The sequence below is a fragment of the Pleuronectes platessa genome, chromosome 23 (genome assembly GCF_947347685.1).
Source record: "Pleuronectes platessa chromosome 23, fPlePla1.1, whole genome shotgun sequence".
Classification (NCBI taxonomy): domain Eukaryota; kingdom Metazoa; phylum Chordata; class Actinopteri; order Pleuronectiformes; family Pleuronectidae; genus Pleuronectes; species Pleuronectes platessa.
In genome coordinates this window covers 4,127,070-4,150,194 of record NC_070648.1, presented here as the reverse complement: position 1 = coordinate 4,150,194, position 23,125 = coordinate 4,127,070, and the positions used below count along the sequence as shown (strand labels likewise).

Here is a 23,125-nt window from a genome sequence, read left to right as displayed (position 1 = left end):
CACGAAAGGTTAAAGGTCATGAAAGAGCAACTAATGGACGGTGTGCAGCAGCAGCAGCACTGTGTAGGGGGGCGTCTTAAATACCCAAGTGAATACGTTTAACAGGGTGAAGCTAAAGAAACTCAAATGAACTTAAAAAAGAGTGCCAGGCCATTTGTAAAAACACATTTCAGTCTAACAGCACCTGAGCATTAACTTGCAGAGATTTATGTGAATGCTGAACGGACTTAATTAGCATAACAGAGAGAACAACATGAACTAAATGACCTGCAACAGCGGAGAAGCCTGTAACTACACCGACTTCCAGCAGACACAGTTTGCTGTTTGCTGAGCTCTCGCCGGCTTGTTGACTTATTGCACCGGGCTTCAGCCGGCTGACAGAAAAACAAACACACACGGGGTCATCGCCCGGGCAAATGCTGTCAAGGATACATCACAATTCCCGCCAGCAGCCAGAAGTCGTGTCGGCGGTGCCAGATCTCGTTCATCTTCCCCGAGGAGATGGCGGCCCGCTCCTCGTTCTGCCAGAGAGTGTGCAGCTCTGCGGGGGTGAAGCCAGCGTAAAAATTGAGCCTGGTCTCAAAGTGCTAAGCGAGCAGAAAGCTGGCTGCAGGTGTTTCCACAGCACGTGGAGCTTTTCTGCCGTCGTGATCAAGGCGGATATAACTCTTTAGCTCACTGTTGCTTTTGCAGAGGCGCTCTGAAAAGCAATTTTTCCCTGCTGTTTGGACTGCTTAGTGACCTGTTTGCTCAACCTTATTAGTTATTTTCACCTTTTCACCTCCTCGTCATCTTTCAGGGATTCTGGACTCTAACCTTCTCCAACTTTAAATAGAGGTGTCTCTCCTGCAATTCCAGGGCCCTGACTGGAGTACGCAAATCTGTGTACTGATACCATGTCTCTAAAGTATATTAGTGTCAGCAGGTTGGTAATATTAAAGGCTGGAACGTCTCACAAGTAAAACCACGATGTGCACCGTATAAAACTTTAGTTTTGAGCTATAAAAAAGTAGTGTTGTGTATTCCCACATTTATTTATTTGTCTTGTTTTTCAGTTGTGACTGTCGGGAAACTAGATAATAAAACTTCTATGATATTTATCCTCTGAATTTATTTGTTTTAAAGGTTTAACCTGAGCGAGGCCACACAGCAATCATCACTTCCATACAAGGATAGTAGCGTACAGCTAATTATATTAAAATTGCACTGGTGTCAGATCGGTACTCGGTATTGGCCAATATGCAGAGTCTAGGTATCGGAATCTGTTTCAGAAGGTCAATGTATGTAGTTATCTTATAATAATTCAGCTTTTCTATACATCTTTTAATCTTGAACTTAGAAAACGGGGAATAAGTTCGGGGAAATCAGAACAAAACCTGCCTGAAGGAAAGTTATCTCTTCACAGATCTGTGTTTTCCATCCCACAGACTCTGTCGGTGAATACGTAACTCACCAGTGAATCCGCCGTCTGCGATGTTGAACATGAAGCGAGGTCGCTCCACAGGAGGCCTCCCGTTTCCTCTGGGTGGCTCCTCCTTCGCCGCTTTGACCTCTTTTACGGCCTCTTTCTCACCTTTGACCTCCTCTGTTGTTGAGAAAGATAGTGAAGGGGTCATTGAGCGTAGACTCGTCGTACGTGTTCACAGACGGAGAGACAAACCTTTCTTCACGTCGGCCACCTCGGACTTCTCCTTGGTGTCCGTCGCTTCTTTTGCCGTGGGCGTCTCTTCACGCTTTTCGTTTTCTCTTTCCTTCTCCTCCGCCGTCTTCTCTCCTTCTGCGGAAGACCAACCACAACAGGACATCAGATCTCATCCAACCATGTTATCAGTTTATTAATGTTCTCTCTTGTGTTTTTGTTTTTACCTGATTTCTCTTCTTTTAACTCCGTGTCTTGCTTCGTCTCCTCTTTGCTCTCCTCCTGCGCTTTCTTCTCCTCTGTCGTGGCAGCTGGAATGTCTGGCGTTTCTTTCTTCTCCGCCTCTTTCAGGTTGTGCTCTTCCACATTTTCGGCTTTTTGACAAGGAGACGCACTCTGTGGTGTCTCTTTTGTCGAGGACAGCTAAGGACGGGGACAGAATAAGGGATCAACAAGTTGGTATTTACTGTATTTTTCTGTTGTTTTGTGAATAATAGCTTTAAATCAGCTTTTAAGGGAATGCATTTTGAATATATCACACTACACCAAGCCAGAGTTGTGCATGTTTTTATCTTTCTGTTATTAATTTCATTTCCTTAGCATCATCAGGCACATTTATCCATTTTTATCCATGATTTGGTTTTAATGCAGCTGGACATCACAGTACCTCATAAGGTGTTTGACAGTAAAGTAAAATATATATAATTTGAAGTCATTGGTTTGATAAATTCAATCAAATGTGGTAAGTGGCCAATCAAAGCCTCAAAATAAAGATGTTTTCGTGTTTCTTGAGTTTGTCCCACCTCTTCAGGGTCTCCAGTCTTGTTGCTGTCCTCTTTCCCCTCATCCTTCTCCTTCCCTTTCTCTTTCTCCGGCAGGGTCTCACCCTCCTCTTTTTCCTCTTCCTTCTCTCCCTCCTTTCCGTTTTTTTCCAGCTTGTCTGCAGGAGCAGGGGTCGCTGCACATATTCATTCAAATACACACAATATGCCGGGTTATGTTCAACTGCTGCCCTTTACATAGAGCACCCCCTGCTGGATCTGGCATGTTTGGTTACCTGGCGTGGAGGTGCACGGTGTGTTGCTGTAGCTGGCGTCTGGCGTGGGCGTGGTGGTCTTCATTGCTGGAGAGGAGGCCCTGGAGGAGGACTTCTCCACGTTGACCTCAGGCTTGAGCTCTGGGAGACTCCACCGTCCATTGATGTGCTCGAACTCCTGGATCTGAACACAAAACATAGATACAAATATTTTAAAAAACTTGGCACAGACTCACTTCACAGAGTATCACCTTATTTAACCTCACCACCCACGTGGCCCGTTTGTCTGGGAGTAAATCATTTAATCCCTGTGGCTTAGATAGAGGATCAGGATGTCGACAAGTATTAACAATTTGGACTGAAAACTAGATTAAAGATGTTTGGATAAACTAAAATAAACTGGGAAACTGGAAGTAGTCAAACAATCAGGACATCTTTAGAGATTATCACTTACTAAGACCTGAAAATTACTTACAGTCCGTCTCCCCTAGCATCAAATACACACCGTTAATGTGGGATCACAACTAGTTATAGTCAAATCTCATATTTTGATATAACTAACAGCTGTTTACTCTCCTGCAGCAGTATCACACTTGTATTGAGTTACCGCTAATACAGACCAAACATTTCCACCTGCTGCTGCTTCGCATTAGTCAGCTAACATAATGATAAGAGCATCAAGGACCCGAACTTGTTTTGTTCAGCACATTTGTTTGGACTCTCCACAGACTGAATATAAAGATAAAGGGGGACGACATGAAAGCCCAAAAGTGATGCAGAATCATCTTCATCGCCCTCTGGTGGCCGGCTTTAGTAAAGGTCATGAAACCTTCCTCCGTGTAAGTGGATGAGATACGAGCCAAAAGGTGAAAGTGCAGGTTAGATACAATTTTTTTAAGGATTTAATAAATTATTTGATTCTATACCACTCTGGCTCCAAACGTGCTACATGGCATCATTCGTATATGGAATATTGTATAATGTCCATTTTCTCTATACAGTCTATGTTCGACACTTGAGGGCAAACAGCTGCAGCCTGACCTTCTTCTTGACGAGGGACATGACGCCGATTCGTGTGAGGACCGGCTGGCGACACAGACCCTCCCTCGGGACGCCGTCTGCGAACGTCTCCGCGCCGTCAGCCACCGGCTCACACAGGTGACGCATGAAGAGAGACACGTACGCTCTGGGAAAGGAGACGATAAAAAGAGAGACAACTATTTGTCTAAACGATGGACACCAGTGGAGGAAGCTCACGTGTGAACAGTTTAAATCATGAATTTCTTACTTGAATTCTTTTTCAGATTTGCCCCTGAGGTCTCTCACCAACCACTGGGAGGAAAAGGCGTCCTGAGACGGCATCCCCCAGCGCATCACTGCGTTCAGGAAGGCCTTCCGCTGGCGAGTGTTAAAGCCCAGCACCTATCAATGGAAACAGTTGAAATAATACCAGGGAAAGAAACCACAACTTAGCCGACATCCATGTACATTATTTCTACTCCGAACAGGTCTGACTGCCTAATAACAGCGAAAATAAACTTTGAATCCTATTTGAACACTTGTAAACACTCATTATAAACCACGTCCACCACTATCAGGATGATAGATGGATGAGCTCAAGAGGTTCAGCCTTGCTGGACGTGAAAAAGCTTTGCTGCCAAGTCCGATTTAATATTGGTAGATTGCTAGAAAAATAACTACGAGAGCAAGTTGACTTTAAATAAAGACTGACAGATTCCAGTAATATCTCAATTAAAAGAAAAATGATGGAAATGAAAGCAGGCCTGGTTTCAGGGAGATGTACAGACCTCAAGGTTGCCTCCGACCCTGGCCAGGAGAGGAGGCAGAGGTTTATCTTTCTCATTCCTCAACTGGCGACGCGACTGCCTTCGACCTGCACATCAAAACGGGCAAAGAAAAATGTTATAACAGCAACAGTAATTTTTTTTTTGTATGTTTTAAATTTGCACACTTTGCAGACTTCTCTTTAAAATCAATAGATCGACTTCAAATCAAAAACTCCTGAAACGCCCGGAGCGTTTTCCTCTCAACCGTCTGAAGGAGGAGGTGGATGGCGGTTTTTGCATTTTTGGCAAAGCGATTGGTTGGACTCTGCCAAGCAACTGTAACAACTAAATCAATTTCAAACTGTAATTTAACACAGGCCCGATACAGTGTGTGTTACAACAGGAATCTCTCGCTGTTCGTGAGCAGCTCTGCTAGACGTCTCCCTCTCTCCCCCTGCTTTTTTTTTTTAAATGTGAAAATCCCTCCTCACCCTCTGGTCGATCGTCAAAGTCCTCGTCCTCCTCCTCGGAGCCCACTGAATACTCGGACTGGTTATCTGAAATGTCAGCATGCCACTCTGAAACAGCACATGGTGGTCTGTCAATAGGCCAGGCCCATTCACGTCCACTGTACAATAACTCAAACAGAATAGAGTAAAATCCTAGGATCATATGATTACAATGATCAATCTTAATCATAAATTTAAAAAAAGAAACGTTTTACTTCTGTCCTTCAGCGGCAATAATTCTCAGGTTCAGGGAAAGAGGATTTCATTTTTTGAATCATGAGTTTCCCAAAGGAAACTTAAACTCCTCTTCTGCTGCCAACACGGCCGTGAGTCTGAGGTTTGACCGTCGTGAAACAAGTCAGATGAGCTTATGAGACATTTTCAAAACGTCCAGGTCCAAACCGAGACCCTACCTTGGTCCTCCTGGGCTGCGTCGTTGTAGTTGACGGGCTTGCGGTTCCTCTTGCCTTTACCCAGTTTGCTGGCGAGGTCCTCCTGCTGCTGCTCGTAGTGGTGCCGCAGAAGCTTCTCCCAGTAATCAGGGTCCACGTTCTCCTCCTGTTTGATGATCTCCCGCTCGATCTCCTCCACCTGGAACATCAGATTAAGTACACACAGGTTAGACGAGGCTTTATGAAACTCTTTTCAAATGTGTAAAGAAAGGAAAAGTGATGTGGCTCTGGGGAGATTACTTTCACAGATTCAGCGATTCTAGTATTTAATATATATATCATAGTACAATGCACGAAATGTACATATTTTTTAACACTTTCTTAATTTTTACATACTTCTTATCTATACGTTATATCTCCAGGGATCTAAAAGTATTTGATTCTGAAACATTTCTTTGCTAAACATCCTACAGAAGGAAGAAAGAACAGGTTTACACAGGATCCTTCATTTATTTTCTCAGTAAAAGATGATGAACATGTTCTATGAAATGAGAATAAACATATTTACACCTAAAATGTGACCGTGAAAGTCTCGCACACGAGAGGTTTCCAGAGCGTGGGCTGTAACTGGGCCTCAGAACATCTGCTGCTGAGCTGAATCCTCACTTCCTCTCCAATGATACATTTTTTTAAAACATGCAACTAATGATTATTTTCATTCTTGGATAATCTCCTTATTATTTCCTTGATTGGCAAATAAATCATTTGCTGCCTAAAACATTAAGTGCAGTGTCACAGAAGACAGAGACAAGCAGCCATGAATTCTCCACTAATTGTTTCAGCTCTAATGAGCCGTGCACAAAATGTTTGTAAGCGCACGACCTGGGTGTTGCTGAGTCATCCATCTGTATTTCTTGAATTAGTAAGTAAACACAATAAAACACTAAACAAATAGAGTTAGTGGTTTCACCCTTATGTTGCTCTCTCTTCTCTGTAATGGTTTAACTTCCATACATCAAGGCTAATTTGCGTACTTGGAGAATAAACAGAGGATTTGTGCCAGAATTAAAACTCAAATGATTTATGAACATGCGTGTGAACCCGGAAACAATCTGGCAGACACTCTGTCTACTTCATCTTCCACTGTGAGTAACTGCAGGGCTTAGAGAACAATCGCTCTCCGCAGTAAACTCCCACTTCCTCTGCACCCCGACCTGTCGGCTGGTCCACAACAACGTTTTGGTCAAAACACACGACACTCCTTTCCTGCACCAGTCCTCCCACTCCTTCCTCCAGTCACAGCTTTCCTGTTTAGCCTTCCACCCTCCAGCAGTTATGAGTGGAAAAGCTTGTTGTTAACTCTTTATTCTAATTCACTCTCACCTTATCCTCCTCTCGCACCATGTACTGGGCCACTTTGAAGGAGCTGAGGTACTCGTTCATGTTCTGGACGTCCGTGTCGTCCGTCTCGTTCTGGCTTCGGTCCAGCAGCCTCTCGATGGCCACGCTGTCGTAGTGGATGACGTTGCCCTCGTCCTCCACTTTATCCCCGGTGGTGTTTTTCATACCTGAAGTTAAGAAAGAGGAAAACGATTGGTCAGCTGTTTCCAGACTAATGTCACAAATAAAAAATGCTCTTGTCAACCAATCAAAACCCGCACGAGACAAACGTTCACCTCTGGCCAACTCTTGTCAAGAGGAGAGGACGTTGACGTGAGTGTGTTGTGACAAATTAATTTCACTCAGGAGTAGACGCCTGCCAATTTCCCTCTATTAAAATCAAACCTGTTCCAACTTTGATCCCAAACCCCAACATCATTCGATTTTACTGGAAATCCTAATTTAATTTGACAAGAGCTCGTCCACGTCTAGTTTTCATATTTAACGGTATCTGGTGTCACCTTCTCTCTGATCCTTGAAGAGCTCCTCTGTTCCAAACTTGAGGATGTCGTCCAGTTCCTGTTTGCTCATGGAGCCTGCCTTGGATCCGAGGCCCGGCCGGACCACCAGGTGGGTCAGCATCATTTTCCTCTTGGCCACCTGGGTGATCCGCTCCTCCACGCTGGCTCGGGTCACAAAGCGGTAGATCATGACCTTGTTGGCCTGCCCGATTCTGTGGGCTCGGCTGAACGCCTGTGTAGAGAGGGACGAAGCCAAAGGTTGAACATGTTCATTCTTAATGTTGGACACAAGGAAGTTCAACCCTCTACATCTGTGTGTGGTACCTGTATGTCGTTGTGAGGATTCCAGTCCGAGTCGAAGATGACGACGGTGTCAGCTGTGGCCAAGTTGATCCCCAAACCTCCGGCTCTGGTGGAGAGCAGGAAACAAAACTGACAAGCACCAGGAGCTGGGGAAAAAGACACAGAGGGTTTGAGTTAGAGGAACATACAGATAATAAGATGAATATGTTCTATTTAATGACAGAATCTAACGCGTGAATGACAAATGTAGACACAGGAAAGTCCCAGATTTGTATATCAAGCCTTTTTGTAAATCTTTCAACTTCAAAAGTCATTGTTTGATAGTTTCTTGTTTGTGTTGTATTGAGGAAAATCTTATTGATAACTTAATGCACTTTATAGAACAGCCCACATTCCCCCACAATCAATGTACAGCATTTTGCCAATGACACATCATTCACACACTGACGGTGCAGCACTTTGGTGGTTTAATGTCTTGCTCAAGGACACTTCTTTCAGCTCGAGGCCTGGAGGAGCCAGGAATCAAACCACCACCCTCATCTGGTGATAATAGGCAAAACTCTATTTATGTCTTTTGAATAGTTTTCCCATGAGGCTCTAAAGTCTCATTGCAGGTTAATATTTCACAAGAGTTCACCTGAGGTGGTAAACGCACTCGTTCCAGCTTCACGAATGCATCACTCACCTGCAGGCTATAACTCAGAGTGTTTAATTCAATAGCTTTCATTGACAGCATCTACTTAGCGATATGGCAAAGCTTCACATGAAAACAAAGTTAGCATGCCCCCCCCGGTGTTCATCACGCTCTGTAATATGAATATATCAGCAACTGTTGGAACTGGTGTCACAGCAGGAAACCACTGTGTCATTTTGACACTAATTCTTCAAGATTACAGATAATTGTCGGTTCTTGATGTTTTACCCGAGTCCCAATCTCCTTTCAACATCCACCTCCTGTTACAGCAGTAGTGGAGATAGAACTATGAACTGGGGGGGTGTGACATCTCCAGTCAAGCTATATGTAATTATATCATATCGATATATTTATGAAGATAAAGTACATGAGCTTGAAAACTGTCTGTGAATGTATTTAATTGTATTCTTCATTTGGTTCTGACTAATGAAGCAACTTGAATATCTGACAAATCAAAGATCATTATCACTGTGATGATCAAGTCAGGTTAAAGTCTGCAGTAGAGGGAGATCCTCTCACACACAAAGAACACTGAGGCTCCCAAAATGCCTCGTCAGATGTCCAGCCGATGCTTCCGGGGGGAATTGAGATGGCTCAAATTTCCATTGTGCCCATTTAGCCGTGAGGCAAAGTGAGCGAGAGAGTGGATGACGACATTTTCTACATGCGCTGGAAGCAGATGACCAATCACAACAGAGTGAGCCAGCTGGCCTAGAGCCCTCCCCTTCTACTGCACTAACATCATCAATCCCCGCCCACCCCTATAAAAACAAAAAGCACACTGCCACATGATATCTCTTCATTAGACAATTCTTCTTTATTCCTGCTTAAATCAGCAAACGAGTTCTGACTGACTCTGCGTCTTTAAAGTGTTCAGTCACAGAGAGAACTCGCTGCACAACCTCCAGTGTCTCACCGTTGAAGCGGTCGATGGCCTCTTGTCTCAGCGCTCCCGTGACGCTTCCGTCAATCCTCTCGTACTTATAACCCTCATAGTCCAGGAAGTCTTCCAACAAGTCCAGCATTTTAGTCATCTGCAAACAGAGGAGAGAGGGAGAGAGCTGGTGATGTTTGTACTTGATTATCCCCACAGACACACACACACACACATAGACACAAACATGCACAGCTGGAACCGCAGTCTGCAGCTGAGCCTCCTGGGGGGGTTTCATGGGAATAATATAACATCTGTGAGGGGTGATATCCATCTGGTGTGCGTTTAAACACTGTTTCTGCATTGTGTGTGCGTTTGTGTGTATCTGTGCATCCATGCAAGTATGTACCTGTGAGAACACAAGCACTCGGTGCCCCTGCTCTTTCAGATTCCTCAGCATTTTCTGCATCAGCGTCAGTTTCCCGGAAGCCTTAGTGAGGGCCGACCCCTCGTAAGCACCGCTGGGCGTTTTCTGAGCTTCCTACAATCAACACCACAAGAATAAACAACAACTAAATGAAGAACTGGATCTCAACTTCAATTTTAACTGTGTATCACATTTTCAAGGCGAAAAACGTTACCTTAAATGACCACAAGGTGTCATTGCTACTCGATTTAGGATTAAAAGTGAAATGTAAAAGAAGTGAAATGCAAGCAAATCAAAGAGACGTGTATGTGTGTGTGTGTGTGTGTGTGTGTGTGTGTGTGTGTGTGTGTGTGTGTGTGTACCATGGAGGCCACAGGGAAGAGGTAGGGGTGGTTGCAGCACTTCTTGAGGTCCATCATGATGTTTAGCAGTGACACCTGGTTTCCTCCCTTCGTGTTCAGAGCCTCGAAATTCTTGGTCAGAATCAACTTGTAGTATTTCCTGTGTTTAAAAAAAAAAAAGGGTAAATAAAGTGTAACACAAAGACTTCCTGTCGTTGTCTCCTCGTTACCCTCAATTGTTCAGTTCTTACTCTCATTTGTTTTCTCTTACTGGTGCCGTGGAGTTTTTCCACTTTAAACTTCAAAGTTCCATATTCATTTATAACATTGAAGGAACAAACTTTTATCCTGTGGAAACTCAATGAAGCACTTTGAACTGCAGTGAGCAGTATTTGTGATCTATGGTTTGTTAGTGTGGGGCTGGATTCCCGTAAAAAACAATAATTATGGTGAATCTCTTATGAGTTGCAATTCTTTTGTTCTCAAAGAAATTGTCGAGCTCACACAGCAGCCACTGGGCTTTTCAAAAAATCTAAGTAACCACAGCTTATTAATCACTTTCTATGTATTTCATGAGTTCTCCATTGTCAATCACTTGCATCTCCAAGTGCCTAAGTGTCAGCAGGAGGTTCAGGTCATGCGGTCATTTCAGTAAATCATCAGCCCCCCTTCTGTCATACTTCTGCATTGGGCTCAGCTCCACTCTGACAATCAGCTCGGTCTTGGCGGGCATGTTCTTGAAGACGTCGGCCTTCAGCCTCCGCAGCATGTGAGGCCCCAGGAGGTCGTGGAGCTTCTTGATCTGGTCCTCCTTGGAAATGTCGGCAAACTCTTCCAGGAAGCCCTCGAGGTTACTGTACGCAGGGAGGGTGAGGATAATAGGTAATGTGTATTATGTACTTCCAGCTAGTTATACACAGTATTCTATGGACAAATCTTCGTCCTGAATATCAGCATGTGTATATTTGTGAGTTTACTTGAAGCGGTTGGGCGTGAGGAAGTTGAGCAGGTGGAACAGCTCCTCCAGGTTGTTCTGCAGAGGAGTTCCCGTCAGCAGCAGCTTGTGGTCGATCTTATAATCGTTCAGACGCCGGAAAAACTGCAAACAAGGACGAGAATAAGGAAAAACTCTGTCCCGTTGTAGATATACGTCCCTTTATTTACTGTACATCAATATCATTTTTCTCCTCAAGGGAAAGTACACCAGAAAAATTCTATAACAAATACCTCTGATGATTTGTTCCATAGTAAATAATGATATTCATGGGTATCTACATACATACATACAGTTCATATGGGGAATTTTTTAGTATACTTTAAATACCCATATGAACTGTTAGTGGATTTGGTTAAATAAAGTAAACGAAATTGCATCCAAAAACTACAGGACATGTTGTCATTACATGGTTTGTCCACCAGAGGTCTGCCACCTATATTTGTCAACTGTACCATGTCCCGTCTACACATATTATGATATGTTCTTTAAAAAAAAAAAAAAAAGTTAAATTAATCCACAAACTTGTTTTTTTATCCACTTTTGTAAATTTTTGAATCATTGATTAATTTCCCCTGTTTGCTACCTTGGACTGGTTGTTCTTGAGGCGGTGAGCCTCGTCCACCACCAGACAGGCCCAGTCGATGGACTTGAGCGCCGTCTGGTCAATGGTCACCAACTCATAGGACGTCAGCAGCACATGGAATTTAATAGTAGCATCCCTCTGCAGGAAGAGAAGCACAGACAGAAGGTTGAACAGAAGTTAGAACGGCATAACTTGCTCAAAATACTGTTTACTCATATAATTCTTCCTCACCCTCAGTTTAAAGGTCTTCTTTCCTCCTTTGACAGCCGTGTCGTCGAAGGTAAACTCGTTCTCTCTGATGATGGCTCGACTGTCCTTGTCTCCCGTGTACGTCAACACGTAGAAGTCGGGTGCCCACATCTCGAACTCCCTCTCCCAGTTGATGATGGTGGAGAGCGGAGCGCTGACCAGGAACGGGCCCTTGGTGTGACCCTGAGGATCAGAAAGAAAAATCCACACTCTGCTTCGGTATCATCATTCACAGGGAGGTGGAAATAAGACCATGACAGAAAGAGGCAGCCCTGGTACCTCTTTGAAAAGTGAGTAGAGGAAGACAATGGTCTGGATGGTTTTGCCGAGGCCCATCTCATCTGCGAGGATGGTGTCGGTGCCCTGGGACCAAGAGAACCGCAGCCAGTTCAGACCCTCGAGCTGGTACAGATGCAGCGTCCCGCCGGTCGTTGTGACAAAGTCTGGCTGCTCTTCATATTTTATCGTAGGCTGGAGGGACAGAGAAAAGTCACGATATTGTAGAAATGGAGATTTGGTGTAAAATATTACGATATGAACAGGAAGCTGCTGTGAATCAGACGCCATGATATAGAAACTCCAGCAATAGTTGACTCACATCAGTGACTGGGGAAGCAGGAGAGTCCTCTTCATCCTCTGGGTTCCTGCTCCTCATCTTCCTGGGTTTGTCTGGATCCTCCTTCATTATTAAATCTCTGTTGGATAAGAAGATATGATCAAGTAAATGCATTAATCAGCCAAGTGACAAAACTCCTGAATCCGCCCTCTTAATCAAATCTGCTCCAAAGATTAATGGTTTCTTCCTGGGCCATTATTCCAACTATCCACCAAGTTTCATTAAATAAAAGTTTTAGACTTCTTGCTTGTTACAAATTAAAGGTTCTGGTTTTAAATCTGTAAAGTTTAACAGTCAGTTCTACCTGTGCCTCCAGTAGTTGGCCTTGTAAATAGCAAAATCAGGGATATCCAGGTCGTCTCTCTCCCAGGTGCACTGGTCGTAGGTCAGGTCTCTCCACTTCACCAGGTAGTGGTACGACACCTTCTTGTCAACACTGACGGACAAACAGTGAGAGCTGATGTTATGTTATTGAGCTACTTATGTCACATATAGCCCACTGAACAATCTTAATTGACATATACTTATAAATACAGCACTCACTTCAAAAATCAACCTTTAAACTCTGCAGTTTCTTTTTAATATACAGTAAATAATGAAGTAAAATGTTGAGACACACACACTGAAGCCCAGAAACTGAAAGTAAAGACCTGTACCTGTGATTGATGATGCGGTGGATCATCATCCACTCAGGCTTGATGCCATACTTGTAGTATTTGTCATCCATGAGGGCGTACTCAGGATCCTTAGCTCTCCTCTTTTCACTCTTTCCCACTCCGTTCTCGTCTTCTCCTCCCGAACCATAATCCAGACTGGGAGGCTCGTCCATGTCCGTCTTCCTCTGGTAGTTTCTGTACATCACCGAGTGGAAGATCTCCAGCTGGAGGGAAGACGGACAAAGGGGAAGAGAAAGAGAAATAATGATTTCTTAGTTTAAAAGATTTACGAGAGCTAGATGGATTTGTTCTGCCAAAGTCTTGATGTCTTTCACGGTCCTCCATCCCTGTACTCTTTTCTTTTTTCTGTGCAAAAAACTAGTATGTGTTCTGTATTTGAATCTCACTTCTCATTCATCCCATTCTCACCTGGAGCTCGGTGATCCACGTGCAGTGCCAGTAGGACTGCCCAACAAACTTGACAAAGAACTCCCTCTCGGCTCTGCCCTTCATGGGTGGCGGCGGCGGGGCGTCCGGCGCGGCGTCAGGCGCCGGGGGAACAGGAATCGGCGATGGAGGCTCTCCCCACCGCCAGTGGAGGATTTTCTGGACGCGACCTTTGATTTGCGGACACTAGAGCAAGGAATACACGTGATAATCAAAATCTGAACATGGATGTGATAGAAATATGAGATTTGTTGCCGATATGGGAGAGGTAACGAACCGTGCACCGTGGACACAGCCACTCTCCGTTGGGGATCTCTGGCAGCGGTGGGTTGAGACAGTGGATGTGGTACGACGAGGTGCAGGTGTCGCAACACAACAGTTCCCCTCCGTCTTTGCACACCCGACAGAACTCCATGTGGTCGTCATCCTCTTCCTCCGCCCCGACGGGGATCACAATCCCGGCCCCGACGTCTGATATCACCCTGTCCTCGCTGTCCTCCTCAAAGTCCTCAAAGTCCTCGTCCTTCGCTTCCCACTGGATTCCTTCTTTTTCCTGGCAAAGGATGAAAAACAGGGAATGTCCTGAACACAGCATAGGAAAATCAAAAAAAAGGAACAAACTTAAAATGCCTTCCTCTTATGAATATTTATCCATCCATCTATCTGAATAAGTGCGTAAAGTTGTACTCACGCAGTGCGGGCAGCTCCACTTGCCCTCGGGAGCCTTGTCCAGCTCAGGCTCCAGGCAGACGAGGTGATGAGCTCTGGGACAAGTGTCACACAGGATGATTTCCCCGCCCTGCTGACACACCTCGCAGTAGTCCTGATGGTCCGTCTCGTAGCCCTCCCCCTCCTCCTCCCCAGGGACTGGAGCTGGGCATGAAATGGCACATAGAGGGAGGAAGCAGAAGGAACTTTTATACGACTGGGATTGCTTTTCACAATAAAACATACTATAAACTGAAAAAATGCTAATTTAAGCTGCATGATTCCCCAGCGTTTGACCCAGGAGTTTTTTTTCTACATGTGGACATGATCAACCTATATATCATTTATGAATTTGTGCTGTCCATGTAAAAAGCAGTTTCCCTTACTTTTCTTCTTCTTCTTGGCAGGACGTCCTCGCTTGTTCTTCTTGACACGACCCGAGCTGTCCGAGCGAACCGAGGAGCTGTGGACGCTGGAGTCCTCCTGCTCAGACTCGTCCTCCTCTATATCATCGCTCTGACGGAGAACAAGAAAGAGTCGAGGACTTAGTCAAAGAGAGAAGGAAAGAAAATGAACCAGGGGTGTTTACATAGCTCCTTCAGCACACCGTGAACTTTATACTCACGGAGCAGCTCTTCTTCCTCTTGGCACCTATGGGCGACAGCTTGATACGGATGGGTGCCATCTTTTTAGCCTTTGCTTGAGCCTTTTTCTTGTCTGAGACTCGAGGGCTTTTACTGCGCTTTTTGTAGCCAGGGCCTGGATGGAGAAGAAGATCATATGCAATGGTATAGATAAAAGAATGACAAGGTATTCTATGAGTCAAAGAGATGTTTGGATCCATAGTACACACAGTTTATTGTCTCATACTAGCATGTAAACCACAAAGACACGCGACTGACTGTTGACAGAAATCCTAAGGGGGGTTACAGGGGAGGGAAGGCTGCGGGTCTGAAGCTGACGACTGACCTTTGCCCTCTTTCGTCTTGGCTTTCCTGATTGGTGGAGGCTGTGGCGGCGGCTCAGGAGAGGCGGTCGCTGCAGAGACCTGCTCGGCGACGGCAATGGCAGCAGCTGCAGCAGCCGCAGCTACGGCAGCGGCGTTGCCCTTAAAGGGGTTGTTACAGCTGAACTCCCTCCATTTGGCCCCAAGGATGGTCATCATCTTCGACATGGGGATCTTAGGGTTCTTCTTGGCGATCATTGGCCTGTGAGCGAGAGAGCAGTATCGTTGAGAGGATAGAAACCGCGGCGGACAAGGCAAAGAGCCAACATCAGGACCTCTTTAGAGGCGGTAGACTTCTAGTGGAAGAACCTCAAGGACAATTTTTCTTCTTGAGTTGAGTTGAGCAAAATCTGACAACCAGATAACCACCTAACACACTCACTCACATTTTAGGCATAATGGATCAGTCCATCTGATCAGAGCCGGTGCAGGTTTGAATCAGCCACGGGGGCAGAGGCACGTTGCCACTGACACACTGACACACTGACAGCACGGCTGGTTGGCTAACACAACCGGCTGACACGATAAAGACACGAGTGCCAGAGGGAGACACATTCAAGTAATAGTACTTGTGCCCTTTAAACCCAAAGTTCCTGGATCAGTGTTAAGTCAGTGTTATGGACAGTTATTGCTGAACGATTCTTCTGGGTGGGATGAAACTTTTGATAAAATTAAACAGATTTTAAAAAGCACCTGTCCTGAATACTGTAGAAAAATGGCTTCCAGATGATGCCCAATTATTAATTATTAGATAACTGGGAAATACAGCGAAATATATCTTCTCTGTCTCTTGCATTAAAAATCTTGAGTTGTGTACTTGATCATTGAAATCATGTGTGTGAAAGCCAAACCCAGAGCTTTCCATAAATAGCTGACCAAACATTTTAGTGTGGACTGGGAAAGATTAGCTTTTGCAAGAAAATACCTCCATCACTCTTCCACCAGTACTGAAGGTATTTCTGATAACACATGTGCTTGTTCATCACCATGTAAACAGAAGAGGAGTTTCCTACCTCATGAACTGGCTGAAGGCTTTGTAGTTGGTGAGTTCCCTGTAGTCTTCCTCTGTGAAGGTATGATCAACATCCTCCAGACCCCACTCCTTTGCCAGCTGGGCCGAGGTCTTCTGCTCCATTGGCTGCCGGGAAGAACCCACCAATCAAATGAGAAGGGTCCCGACACAAACAAGGACAGACGTACCGTATAGATGTGTTTGATCAAACTTTCTTTACCTTGGTTGATTCCTCCTGACTGCTGTCCCGCTCCCCGTCATCTTTTTTCTTCTTCTTGGTTTTCTTCTCCTTCCTTTCTTTATGTTTCCTCTTTTTCTTTTTCTCCCCAGATCCATAGTCGCTGGCGACACTGTCGGAGTTCTCGCCAAAGTCTCTCTCTCTGTCCGAGTCTCTCTCTACATTGCTTTCCTGAAAGAGGAAGATGGTGGCAAAAATAATTAAGATGGTGTGATAAAGTTATCAAAGTGGGACAAATCCAGCGTGTGACAGTTTAACAAACGTACGATCTTCTTGCGTTTCTTTGCTTTGGCAGGTTTCCCCTCTTTGTCCTTCTTCTTTGTGTCCTTCTTTTTCTTCGGCCGTCCTTTCTTCCTGCACGGGACCTCTCTGTCTGATGCCTCTGCCTCTTCTTCTGGGAGGAGCGCGCGCGGGGGGGGAGTTAAAGACAGCGTGAAATGACAGACAGCTATCACAATCAGATGAACAATAATCTTCTCACAACACTTCCTAACAAGCCGGCTAATCCCGGCGGAACATAATTACACTCCACAAAGACCTGCATGATAGCCAGTGTGGCTGCAGCGACCTCTGACCTCATCTGAATAATGCCACATGCTAAGCTAGATACAGTTAGTCAATGAGCTGTAAGTCGATTTGACAGCTGGTGTTGCTGGTGCCACAGATTAGGGATAATTGGTTTATGGTGACGCAAACCATCTCTGGTGAAAATTGTTGAGTGTGTGTCCTTATTGAAACATCTTTTGATTAGCAATAAACAATAGCGGAACAACATATTTAATGTGTTTTATATAGGCGCTGCTTTTTTTTTTAATTTGCTTTCAGGCAGCAGAGGATGTGGAAATAATCAGGTCAGTTATTACCCCCCCCCATGGTACCAGGGTAATATCACAAGTTCAGGGAAAGCAATTCAACCTGCAGCCTGCCCTGACATGGAGTAAACAAGGACTCAGTTGCAGCCTCAGCTTCACACAAAATGCAGCAGAGCATTAAAGCCTGACCCAAACACAAGCTGCGTGTTTGTCTGATTTTATTGTCTGCCTGCTTTTGTTGGTGCGCGCTCCCTCCACCCGCAGCAGCAGCAGCTTCCTCTGCCTCCACCACCACCAGCCCCCGCGTATCCGTGCAGCGTGCCGCCGCCGAAGACGCGCCGGGGGCGGCAGCAGCACGCACGCAGGGCCCGGTGATCCAGAGGCCGCTGGCGGCGAAGTGGAACGACTTTTTCTTTCCCCCCCTGCGGCTCCGTTATTCCCACAGCGGGGACCGTGACCACCTCTGTGACCGCTGCTAGAGGTCGTCAAGGGGTTAAGGACCGAACTGACACTAATCTACCCGTCTGGCACGGTCTGGCACGGTTGGGCAGCGCGTCCGGAGTTGAGCTAATTAAAGACAATGCATTGCGTGAAACCTGCAATATGCACATAGAAAGTCACACTTTGAGCCAACGTATCACGGAGTAGCCTCACGTTTCCTCCTTAAACGACACGTGCACTGTGACTTTAAAGTGTTTCGACCACATCTGCATTGCATCCCAGCCAATGTATCACAGTTTTTCCCATGCATGTTATAGATGATGTGCTCTACTTTTTACCCCCTGTAAAACACAACTTCTGTCACAGCAACTTCCAGAAAGCCACGTGCATATCACCCAATCCCCAATATCCCCTCTTGCTGCAGAACTCCTGCACATCCTGCAAAAAAATACTAATAGTGATAACGCAGCTAATTAGAGAGCAGGTATGCTCAGCTAGCAGAGGGATCTGCAGCATCATGTCCTGGAAGTGAGCAGCATGCAGCAGACAGTGTCCTGTTTTGACCTGTCATAGCCACTAAGGGGCAAAGGGAAGTGTGTGGGGGGGATGTGTCCATGATTTCACACCATCACCAGGCTCTTTATGTGAAACAGCAGCAAGCTTCCCCTCCTCTGGAGATGGGTATCCAGCACATTTCTATTTATGCACAGCCTGGGGCCAGAGGAGTCCATGTCTCCAGCCTGCACGAGCCTTCAGGGGCGACCTTGTTACCAGCAACTGTCAAAGGGATTTAAGGGACACCCCCCCTTGTCTTTTTCACTGTGGGTATTGAGTGACCACAAAACCCAGCTGGGACTTAAGTGGGTTTAAAAACTTTTTACTGGTGGAGAAGAGGAAGTGGAGGATTGAAGGAAAAACAACACATCTGGATTTACATGCTTTATCTTACCAAGAAGTGGAGCTTTTCACTCTCGTGTGTGTCTTCTCTTGTGTTGCAGCTGCAGGTGTGTTCATGCGTGTTCAGCAACACATATGTACAACAGCAATGTTGTGGGGGGGGGGGGGGGGGGGGGATCTGTACCATTGTCATTATTGTTATAATTTTTTATATTATCATTATTATTAAGTGTTTCCGTTTTACGAGCGTGACATCTTCTACTGTGCCATACTGGAAGTGCGGAGACGCTCCGGACGAAACTGCGGATGCACTCCGGACACTGTCTCCAATTCTGCACGAGTAAAAGTATTTTTTTAATTTATTTGATGTGCTCTACTCCGCTACTGTACCACACTGGACCTGTGGAGACGCTCCGGACGTGAGACATAATCTGCGGTGGCACTCCGAACACTGTCCCCATTTCTGCACAAGTAAAAGTATTTTTTATTTTGTTTGATGTGCTCTACTCTACTACTGTACCACACTGGAATTGTGGAGACGCTCCGGACGTGAGACACAAACTGCGGATGCACTCCGGACACTGTCTCCCATTCTGCACGAGTAAAAGTGTTTTTATTTTATGTGCACTCCTCTACTGTACCACACTGGACTTGTGGAGACGCTCCGGACGCGAGACGCAAACTGCGGCGGCTCTCCGGACACTGTCCCCATTTCTGCACAAAGTAAAGTGTTTTTATTTTCGCTGTGCGCGCTCCCGTCTCCTGGTCTGTTTTTTACCTGGCGCGGCGGCGGCGGCGGCGGCGGCTGTTGCAGTTTCCCGAGGCGCCGCCGGAGAGTTTATGTCGCTTGCGTCCTCGTCTCGGTCCCCGTCGTCGTCTTCTTCATCGAAATCTCCTCCCTCGGAATTAACCACCATGCCCTCCTCGTCTTCCTCGCAGGAGCGCAGCGGAGAGGACATTATCCTCCTGTCATCGGGATCCGTCCTCGTGTTCCTCGGAAAGCGGCGCGGGGTTATACAAAAAAAAATATACAAGAGAATTTCTCGCGCCGATGTTTGATATTTATTTAATATTCAAATCGGCACGGGAGAGAGTGGGGGGCGTTTTGGAATATTTTACACTAGGCAGAGCAACAAAGATGGCCGCCCTCTTATATTTATTTTTTAACAACCCCCCCAATAAGAAAAAATCCCCTTACATAAAAAATGGCTGACTATATTATTTCAGAACGCGCCCCCCTCCCTCCCTCTGTGCGCGGCTGTCTCCCGTGCGCGCCCCCTCCCTCCGCGAAAACGTACACATTGTTGCGAGGGGAGAGAGAGAGAAAAAAAGGAGGGGGGGGGGGGGGGTGCGAGTGCATGTGAGTTACATTGTTACTTGTTTGTTTCTTTACTGTCTGCCCCCCCCCCTTTCTTTCTTTCCTCCCTCTCACACACACACACTCACACACACAGACACACAAACCCTTCTAACCCTCTCACTCTCTCTCTCTCTGTCTACCTCCCCCCCCCCCCTTATGACAAAGTCCGGATCAGTCACGAATCCGACCCACTCCCCCTGGTGTCACTGTCACTTTTGCAGGATCACACACAACAACTCTCGCTTTCCTGCATTGCAGAGCCCGACACACATCTATCAAACATGGCCACCTTATAGTCTCACTGGAAGCCCCCACCGTGGTGGAAAGAAATATTTTGGAGCACTGTGCGTGTGTGTGCGTGTGTGTATGTGTGTGTGTGTGCTGGGGAGGGATTCAGAGAGAGAGAGAGAGAGAGGGAGGGAGGGAGAGAGAGAGAGGGAGAGAGAGAGAGAGAGGGGGGTTGGGAAAATCTGCCGCAGCCATGCCCAGACTTACATCAGATTGTATTGCTTAAAAATTAACTACTTGTGGTGGGGATGAAAATGATTCTCAATATGCAAACTGCAGGAAACCCACCATGTTGAAGCAGCTCGGAGCGACTGGTCCATTCCTGCAGACGGAGGTTTGATAGAAGATGAAGACACACAGGAGACATTATTATTACAGACATTATTTATCAGATTGTGATAAAACGCAGAGGTGCCGAGAGGACTGGATGTTCGCTGAGGCCACGGGAATCCCTAGAACCCGGCCAGCCCTATGTTTCTGCTCTGGGCTTGTGTGTTTGGATAGAAAGCAATTTTGATTTGCTGCTCACATTTAAAAAAGCCTCTGGATGAGACAAGAGGTCAGACAGGAGACAGTGTGACACCGGTGCACACAAAACATGAGCTAAGGGAAAGAAAATGATGTGAAAGGAATAAGGATTTTGAAGATTTAAAGCATTCTAACAGGAAAAGCTAATTAAACCTGCAACAACTAATGCAGCAATCATACGTTATAACCACTGAATATTTACTCAGAGCAGCAAAAGTCCATAATGAGTAGAAGAGGCCTTTGTTCTTATGAATCTAATGAAAGTCTCAGAGTGAAACAGTAGCTGCACAGAAAAACCCTGTATTTCAATGCATTTACCTGATGACTAACACATCTGAGCAGCCTGATGTGATGTCGCACTGACCTCTTTCCCTATTAGACATCGTCACAGTAGGAAAAAGCACACGTGTAACTCATATATGAAGTCATTACGGCTGGATTCCAGTCAGCTGCTTCAAAGAGAATCAGGGAAACGTCCAAATACTTGCGGTTTTGCTTCAACAGTATTCGTAGCTGAAGTTGTGGGTCAGAGAATAACCCAAATCTGACTCTCAAAATCCTCAAAATATTTGAAAACATGTACAGTCAAAGTTTATCTACAGTAAAGAAGGCTAAGAGAACTATATGAAAATAAGTTTTTTCTATATTTCTACATGGTTGCCATAACGTTTTTTTTTTTTGCAGTCGGTTATTGAAAACCAATTAAAAAAGGACTTAATAAGCATGAAATCACAGCTGAACTGTAACCAGGAGTGTTTCAGGGGCCTCTCTTTGCCTACCCTGATGCAACGCCCCTGATTGGAAGGAGCTCTGTGCCCTAATTTCCAGGATTATTTATCTAATTCAAACGCTATTGCACTCAAATGTTACTTTTGGTTTTAACCGAAGGCCAAAACCTCAAATGAAACCATTTCAAATCCCAGAAACTAGAATGAATTGAATTGTTGTTGCAACAACTTTTCAAAGAATGACGTATCAACCCAGGTTATTTCTGTCTAATTTGACAAGACAGGAGGAAAAGAGAAGCGACAACCGTGTGACAGAAGGTGAGAGACTCGATTTAACGTGTTGCATCGCGACGGCTCCTCCTTCCATACCTCCGCTCCACTGAGTCAACCACCACTTCTGCTTCCTCTCCTCACCTGCGCTCTCGTCTGCTCAATACGTGAAACACTGTCAGCCACGGCTTTCATACCAATAACTGGAAACCATGTAAACAAGGATTTCAATTATGCCTCATTGGCTGTGCACTCTCCCATCCATCCCTCCCTCCCTCTCTCTCTCTATCTCTGGTGCAACAGGTGCCTGAACCGGCTCGCACGCGGCCACAAATGAGAAGGGAGGAATTTGTTAGTGTCAGATCCAACAACCATATCTGCCAAGAGAGAGAGAGAGAGAGAGAGAGGGGGGGGGGGGGGGGGCGGAGATGTTGTGTATCTGTGCTGTGAAAGTGCAAACCCTCCTCACCTCACCTCCCATCCCCGAAAGCCTCTGGCCACTGAGGTGTCTGCAGTAGCCAGATTGTGTGGCTGGCGAGACGGCCGCAGTGTATGTGTGTAGTTTATATATCCTCACCCACAGCATCCCAGTGTGTGTGTGTGTGTGTGTGTGCGTGTGTGTGTGTGTGTGTGTAGGGAGGGGGTATCTGTAGCAGTGACTGTGCATGTGTCTGACGACGTGTCTACACTATGGGAGAGCCAGATCTGCTGGCGGCCCTGACACACTGCACTACTCTGCTGTTGCTGTGACTGCTCCCCCCCCCTCCGCCGCCGCCACCACCACTCACCCACCCCCGTGTCCGTTTGGCAGGGGGAGACATGTCAGAGATGAGAGGGAGAAGCGCCTCCCCTGGGTACTGCACTCCAGCTAACACAGATTTTATGCAATGTGACAGAACACAGAGGGAGACAGCGGCTCAGAGCCGAGCTGAGCTGAGCAGAGCGAGCGACCCAGGGAGCAGATCATGATTAAACAACCCCCGTGCAGGAGGGGATGTGAAGAAGAATGTCACCCTGACATAATCCAACATAGCGTTCCATGTAAAAGTCTCACATGTATTCTAGTGGAGCATGAGTCAGCTAATAGTCCAATTATGAGTCTTGGGCTGTTTCAGATTTGCAGACTCTGAAGGACGTGTTTCATTTGCTGCACAAAACCCTCTTTAAATCTCACCTATTGCCTCATAAGTCCATTCATATACAGATTTAAATAAAGAGTGCATATTCAATAAAAGTCATAGAAAGACACTGGTCATTACAAACATTATTCAAGTCCTGCTTCTCCTGCTAATCAAAGTGTTTTAGATCCTCTGATCACACGACTGTGAGTGTGAATATGCACTGGAGTTACCCAGGTGTCCAGATACAGTATGTGGACTTATCTGT

The 23,125-nt window shown here is 45.8% G+C and overlaps 1 protein-coding gene across 8 annotated transcripts in view; it reads right to left on the bottom strand.

Annotated features, from left to right (window-relative positions):
• chd3 (chromodomain helicase DNA binding protein 3) overlaps positions 1-19,911 on the bottom strand; it is a 34,762-nt gene extending 14,851 nt beyond the window's left edge. Inside the window, exons 1-35 of one of the 8 annotated variants that reach the window (XM_053416108.1) lie at positions 19,344-19,911; positions 16,682-16,809; positions 16,398-16,586; positions 16,179-16,303; positions 15,129-15,367; positions 14,785-14,918; positions 14,546-14,675; positions 14,143-14,342; positions 13,729-14,004; positions 13,434-13,637; positions 13,005-13,228; positions 12,653-12,805; positions 12,331-12,427; positions 12,012-12,203; positions 11,715-11,915; positions 11,484-11,621; positions 10,881-11,002; positions 10,584-10,757; positions 9,925-10,063; positions 9,545-9,676; positions 9,178-9,295; positions 7,589-7,713; positions 7,265-7,496; positions 6,747-6,931; positions 5,385-5,562; positions 4,954-5,040; positions 4,484-4,569; positions 3,964-4,097; positions 3,717-3,861; positions 2,697-2,859; positions 2,443-2,597; positions 1,867-2,062; positions 1,661-1,777; positions 1,454-1,585; positions 433-541 (exon numbers count right to left, since the gene is read on the bottom strand). In XM_053416108.1, the coding sequence (XP_053272083.1) occupies positions 433-541; positions 1,454-1,585; positions 1,661-1,777; positions 1,867-2,062; positions 2,443-2,597; positions 2,697-2,859; positions 3,717-3,861; positions 3,964-4,097; positions 4,484-4,569; positions 4,954-5,040; positions 5,385-5,562; positions 6,747-6,931; positions 7,265-7,496; positions 7,589-7,713; positions 9,178-9,295; positions 9,545-9,676; positions 9,925-10,063; positions 10,584-10,757; positions 10,881-11,002; positions 11,484-11,621; positions 11,715-11,915; positions 12,012-12,203; positions 12,331-12,427; positions 12,653-12,805; positions 13,005-13,228; positions 13,434-13,637; positions 13,729-14,004; positions 14,143-14,342; positions 14,546-14,675; positions 14,785-14,918; positions 15,129-15,367; positions 16,179-16,303; positions 16,398-16,586; positions 16,682-16,809; positions 19,344-19,524 (5,540 nt within the window). In that variant the 5' untranslated portion in view covers positions 19,525-19,911. The remainder of the gene's footprint in view (positions 1-432; positions 542-1,453; positions 1,586-1,660; positions 1,778-1,866; positions 2,063-2,442; positions 2,598-2,696; positions 2,860-3,716; positions 3,862-3,963; positions 4,098-4,483; positions 4,570-4,953; positions 5,041-5,384; positions 5,563-6,746; positions 6,932-7,264; positions 7,497-7,588; positions 7,714-9,177; positions 9,296-9,544; positions 9,677-9,924; positions 10,064-10,583; positions 10,758-10,880; positions 11,003-11,483; positions 11,622-11,714; positions 11,916-12,011; positions 12,204-12,330; positions 12,428-12,652; positions 12,806-13,004; positions 13,229-13,433; positions 13,638-13,728; positions 14,005-14,142; positions 14,343-14,545; positions 14,676-14,784; positions 14,919-15,128; positions 15,368-16,178; positions 16,304-16,397; positions 16,587-16,681; positions 16,810-19,343) is intronic. The other 7 variants (XM_053416111.1, XM_053416113.1, XM_053416110.1 and 4 more) reach the window with 7 other exon arrangements.
• Between the last annotated feature and the right edge of the window lie 3,214 nt (positions 19,912-23,125).